This window comes from Nematostella vectensis, chromosome 1 (assembly GCF_932526225.1).
Source record: "Nematostella vectensis chromosome 1, jaNemVect1.1, whole genome shotgun sequence".
NCBI lineage: Eukaryota > Metazoa > Cnidaria > Anthozoa > Actiniaria > Edwardsiidae > Nematostella > Nematostella vectensis.
In genome coordinates this window covers 16,781,664-16,787,663 of record NC_064034.1, presented here as the reverse complement: position 1 = coordinate 16,787,663, position 6,000 = coordinate 16,781,664, and the positions used below count along the sequence as shown (strand labels likewise).

At 40.7% G+C, this 6,000-nt stretch overlaps 1 protein-coding gene across 1 annotated transcript; it reads right to left on the bottom strand.

The window, feature by feature from the left end:
* Window positions 1-611: 611 nt before the first annotated feature.
* Window positions 612-3,159, bottom strand: LOC5502737. The gene is made up of 2 exons (XM_032371036.2): window positions 2,675-3,159; window positions 612-2,382 (listed from the first exon to the last, which is right to left on the bottom strand). Exons 1-2 carry the CDS (start codon window positions 2,814-2,816, stop codon window positions 1,337-1,339), a joined length of 1,188 nt encoding a protein of 395 aa, XP_032226927.2. The 5' UTR covers window positions 2,817-3,159; the 3' UTR covers window positions 612-1,336.
* Between the last annotated feature and the right edge of the window lie 2,841 nt (window positions 3,160-6,000).

Genomic DNA, 6,000 nt, shown 5'->3' with positions numbered 1-6,000 from the left:
CGCTCCCATCCCGAACCTGGACTTATTTTATCTATTAAACGCTCCCATCCCGAACCTGGACTTATTTTATCTATTAAACGCTCCCATCCCCGAACCTGGACTTATTTTATCTATTAAACGCTCCCATCCCCGAACCTGGACTTATTTTATCTAACGCTCCCATCCCCGAACCTAGACTTATTTTATCTATTAAACGCTCCCATCCCGAACCTGGACTTATTTTATCTATTAAACGCTCCCATCACCGACGATAATTCTATCTATTAAACGCTCCCAACCCTGAACCTGGACTTATTTTATCTATTAAACGCTCCCATCCCGAACCTGGACTTATTTTATCTATTAAACGCTCCCATCCCCGAACCTAGACTTATTTTATCTATTAAACGCTCCCATCCCCGAACCTGGACTTATTTTATCTAACGCTCCCATCCCCGAACCTGGACTTATTTTATCTATTAAACGCTCCCATCCCCGAACCTGGACTTTTTTTATCTATTAAACGCTCCCATCCCCGAACCTGGACTTATTTTATCTATTAAACGCTCCCATCCCCGAACCGTTCCCATCCCCGACGATAAGATTGTTTAAGCACACGCTGTACTCCAAGATAGCATGCTGTTCTTAGGTTTATTTGGTATAACTAGAAAGACTACAGGCAAGCTGTAGAAAAACTGGCCGAGCAGGTCTAGTTATTAGCGCTTTGGTATTGAGCCTTCGGTTAGTTTGTGGTATGAGCTTAAATATTTTCCAGCCATTACTTGACAAGTCTGAGAGGAAGCAAATCGCATGTCCAAATAAAGCAAACTCGACACTATAAAAAGAATTTCGGTATTTTAATTTGGCACGTTTATACTGACAGAAATGTTTTGAACTGTCCCTGCTATATTTTATTCTCCTATTAATTATTATTAAAAATTACATTAGCAAGCGCGATGTTTTATCCTGGGTCCTATGGGACTGTTAACGTTGGATTTGTCCGGGCGTTGTTCTATATTTTCTGCTCCTGTGCTGATCCCATGCGATGTTTTATCGATGGCTTGTGCAGTTGTGCGATGTATTATCGATTGGTTTTGAGATGTTTTATTGGTTGTGCGATATACAAGCGATATACTATTTGTTGTTTGTGCGATGCACTATCGATTTGTTCTGCGATGTTTTATCGATTGGTTGTATGTAATATCGATTGGTTTTGAGATGTTTTATTGGTTGTGCGATATATTATCTCTTGTTTGTGCGATGTACTATCGATTTGTTCTGCGATGCTTTGTCGATTTATTTTGCGATGTTTTATCGATTGGTTGTGCGATGTAATATCGATTGGTTGTGCAATTTACTATCGATGGGTTGTGCTATATTTCCGTCTTTCTGTTGACCTCACCGCTGGCACCGCGACGTCAGATGCGGTATGGAAAGAGGACACTGTGTCCGAGTTTTCACACTCCTCCCCAGTCTCTCCATCAAAGGTAACCATAGTACTGGAGACAGGTCTTGAGTCCGCAAGCACCGCGGGGTTCAGCAGTATCTCCTCGGGCATTATGCTCAGATTGTGATGACAAAAGTAAGAAATTAAATGCGCGTCCGTCACACACGACTGTTTGCTCGGTCCGATCCCTGCATACGTCAAAAAGAAAAAGTTCCTCTTTCTCGACATACAGCAAAGAATGTTAAAAAATTGGAAGGTTGTTATGAGGATGCTGATGTCTATGAGTGCGATATTAAAAAGCCAGATAGTCTTGTAAAGCTCTACCGATGATAACGAGCACGTGACCAAATACTGGTCATCGACGCGACAGATAAACTGGCTCTTAAAATTCGAAATAAACAGCGACACACAGCAGATATAAGCACTCAGCGAAAAGATCAGAATAACCTGAGTTAAAACAAGTTTACTTATGTAAAGTGTCGTCAAATATTTCTGGTCGAGCCATTGAAGAACTATCATATCAAGTTTGCCGATGTTCTTTTGGTATTCACCCGAAGGCCTAAGTCTTGGTGATGTTTTGGGTGTGCTCTCCATACGAGGGGATCCAGACGGCTTTAGCAGACCCTTGCACGTGATACTCACGTGATTCACGGCAGCTGTCAGTAGCTCATTAGACCATAGTTTCCATAGCAACACAGGGCAATATGCAAAAAAGGCTTGGAGAAGCATGGTGAAGGGAAATATGCGTTGGTATATTTCTTCCGGTTTCCCTTTTATCCCTATGACGGTCACTCCCGGCACATTTCTGGCGGTGTCTGCGGTTGCTCGTATGATGTTATGCGTGTAGTCCATCATGCTGGCTGCGCAGTAGGCGCGGTCGTAGGAGGCCTGGGCCTGGTTGTAGGAGAGGTTGTCCCGGATGTATCTGTTGATAGGTTGGCACACAAGTGCACTGTCTGAAAACCGAATTAAAATTAATAAAGCAATGATATCAAACATGACGTTCTCCCAAGGTGCACGCGATAAAATCCCTTTTCCTCCCCAGCCATTGTGCTTGCTATGCAGCCTAGTTCTAAAACTGATTGGCTATTTACAGGTATTGATTAATTTTAAAGAAAAAACGACGAGTAAAGTAATCGCATTAGCATTTGTCATTTGCTTTTTTTGAAAAAGGTGCACAGTAGGTTCAGAAGCACGGTGTTCTCACTTCCACCGCCACGGTATTATAAAAACAAAAATTCTACTAACCTAAAACGTGTTCCTTGAAAATAAGGAAAATCGCGAGTAGACCCGTGGCGTAAACAGAAAGCCATTTGGCGACCCTGTCAAAGGGAGCCTCCGTCAACACACGGGGTTCCCTTCCACCACTCACTACCAGCTGACAAACCATCCAAAATGTCGATCACACCTTGCTGCAGATAAAAGATGCTAAATCCATGGCGCCTTTCAGCCAATAGAACTTAATTCAACGAAGTCTCCTGGACATTTAAATGGAGTAATTCATTCACTATCCCTACATTGTGATCTCTTTATCTTGAGTTTTTCTCTTTGGTTTTTGGACGATTCGCTCGTTCTTGCTTGTTGTGTTAAAAAAGGGCGATTGCTTGAATGATTCGCACGGGATTTCAAGCTGGTTACAAGAGAAGCAAGCCGCTGCGAAAGCGCTAATCCTTGTTCGAGTTCTAAATGAGAAAATATCAAAATCATGGAGGGTTCAACGAATTATGTAGTTCATAAGGAATCCGTGTCCGGATTTAGTAATCATATCTCGTGTTATCTGCATGAGGAGTTAAAACACCTTTCTTGTATGGGTCAGGGCGCTTCCCTTCCCGCCAACAGGTTACCAAAACAGCCGAGCGAGGCTAAACATATTTATTTAACTAGTTTTTAACCTTTCCCGTCTTTACTAACAATAAAAAATAATAGTATCTTTATGATGACGAAAGATCAATCTAATCAGTAACTTAAAGGCCCCGAACGAATGAAGATTAGGCTTGAGTGTTTAAAAATAAATCAATTATTGATTATGATGTGCGAAGACGTTTAGTTGGCTTGTATTTTATCTGAAGGGCGACCGCGGGTATCGAACCATAAAGAAGATCTTGCCCGTAAAGATGACAGACTTAAAAAGTCAATTAAACAGCCTTTGTCAGCCGCCATGTTGTCATCCCAGCAAAGCACCAAGTGTGAAAAAGCATATACGGTAGGACCCCGCTAACTCGAACTGATTTTTTCTTCCCTTCAGAGTTCGAGTTAGCGGGGTTCTACTGTATTTCCATTGACTAATTTTGGAGAGTCAATGCGATATTTGCGATTGATTTCGGTAAATCGGCGGCGTAGCCAGGATTTTTAACAGGAGGGGGCCCAAAAGGTCCTTTCAAGGCATTTTCTCCTGTATTTTAGATAATGTCTCATACATTTACTGTATTTTTGGCTGCTAGAAGTGGGGCCCTTGACCACCCCCCTGGCTATGCACCTGAAAATGAAGTATCAAACTTTGTTTTTAAATGGTTATTACGAAGTTTTAACACATTATGTGCCTTTTCGGTATTAGAAGAAAACAATAACAAAGGTGTGACTGAAAAGGCATTTTGAGAGGCTGGACAGAATAACCGCAAAGCATCTTTCCAGTCCATGCTAGATGCACTCTTTTTTGTATATAAGACCGTCTTATATGAACGCCTAGATTGAGATTTCGCCAAAGTCAAAGAACATGTAGAGTAAATATGGTTAGTGCGATGCGCGTTCTAAAAGACAGAACAAATTGTGCGTTCATAATAACAATACTGTATTGCTTCACAATGTTTTCAACATAGACTATCCCTGCACATGGTGCATCGCGCAAGACTGCGGTTGCCACCAAAGCCAGCGTAGCAAGCGTTCCAGTTTGTTTTTAACGAGCTACGCAGGTTATTGCTACCACAATTAGTTTGATTATAAAGATATCTTATTTCAATTTGCTTTAATTGGGGGTGCATTGGCCTCGTTAACGCATGACCCCGTTGGGCACCTGTTTCGTATATTGCACATTCTTGCCCAAAAAAGCTTTTAAAAATAAGTATGTTACGGAGAATACGTCAACAAGAGGTTGAAGCGGTATATTTTAGGCCTCCGTGAAACCGTAATATCGCTGCCGTTTCGATCAAGAAAATTATATGCTTGTCTTATGAAAAGGCTAGCGTTCTTTGGAGTAATCCTTACATCTTACACAAGACTTTTTACGTGAATATCTGATGTGTGTGTATTGGCGCGCGCGTTTCGATGCACGCGCACTAGGCTCAACTGTTACGTCGCGCGCGTAACCATGGCAAAAATAAACAGATTGAATCAGAAACCACTTTTTCTTGAACAGGAAAAGGTTTCACCAAAACGCTCTCAAAAAAGTTCACAAAGTAATCTCATACCCTTGAAAAAGCATCAACTACGCCATGTGGCAGGTGAGATGAGAAGTTTGTTGATTGAATAAAGTGATTTCGACGATATTCCGACCATTTAGTTATCAAAAGAAACCGTACGAAATTTTTACTTATCTTTGAGCCAGGGCGTTTCAAATTTTCACAGGAAAAGATTCACCATAAACGCTTTCAAAAATGCACAAAGTATCTTATATCCTTGACAAAACCGACAGAATCATGTTGCAAGTTGAGAAGTTTGTTTGATTTCGATAATATCCCGACTATGTAATCATCGCTTATAGACCCAGTGAAATTCGTAATCTTCTTTGTCAAGCAAGCTTAATAGCAATCTCGATAGGCTGGCGTTCCCCTCCTGCAGTTCGCCTGGTGTGTGTGTGTGTGTGGGGGGGGATCTCAAATAAAACAAATTCAGGGACATATCCTTAGGGCCTGAATATAGTGAGGTAACAACAGATCTCGAGTATAAAATCGCGACATTATTTATTGGAGATGTACTTAAACGAATTTTTATAGTGTGGCTCCGCTTAATAATGCCCGTGCCTAAGATATTTCTAGTATGGATCTTATACCAGAACATAACTGGGCGAAATACGGTTTTGCCAAATGTGTATAGGACATGACATGCATTTTTGACATGCCAGCGTGCACTTGCCGTTAAGTTGCCTTAAAGAATGTCGATTAACCACTCCTATATTAATGTTTTTTTAGCTGAAAATAAATCTTCTTATTTGAAAGAAAACTTTCTAATAACCAAATACGATTGAAGTTTAATACCTTATTATAGCCGATGCAAATGGATTTTTTGAGTGTGTCGGTTTTGTGCGGGAGCCTTAAAAAAAGGGAAATGGTTATATAATACACCAAAAACTGGAATTCGACTCTGCCAAATTTTCGTCTTTAATAAGACTTCTTCAGGGCAGACTCTGTATTCATTCTTCTGGTTCACGAACACGAATATTTTAGGCTTTTTGTATTTATTCGCATTGATTTTTTCCTTAGTCTGCCCTGAAGAAGTCTTAATAAAGACGAAAATTTGGTAGAGTCAAATAACAGTTTTTGGTGTATTGTATTTATTCTTCTAGAATCAAAAAGCCCAAACTGTCGCGATCTCGTACCAGAACAATGAATACAATACACCAAAAACTGGAAATCGACTCT

What these genes read in the sequence shown, in the direction of transcription:
- LOC5502737 (XM_032371036.2), bottom strand. Translation starts at nt 2,816, where the DNA reads ATGGTTTGTCAGCTGGTAGTGAGTGGTGGAAGGGAACCCCGTGTGTTG. An exon ending in TTTCAAGGAACACGTTTTAG is followed by an intron (nt 2,383 to 2,674) that starts GTTAGTAGAATT and finishes TTCGGTTTTCAG; the next exon opens with ACAGTGCACTTGTGTGCCAA.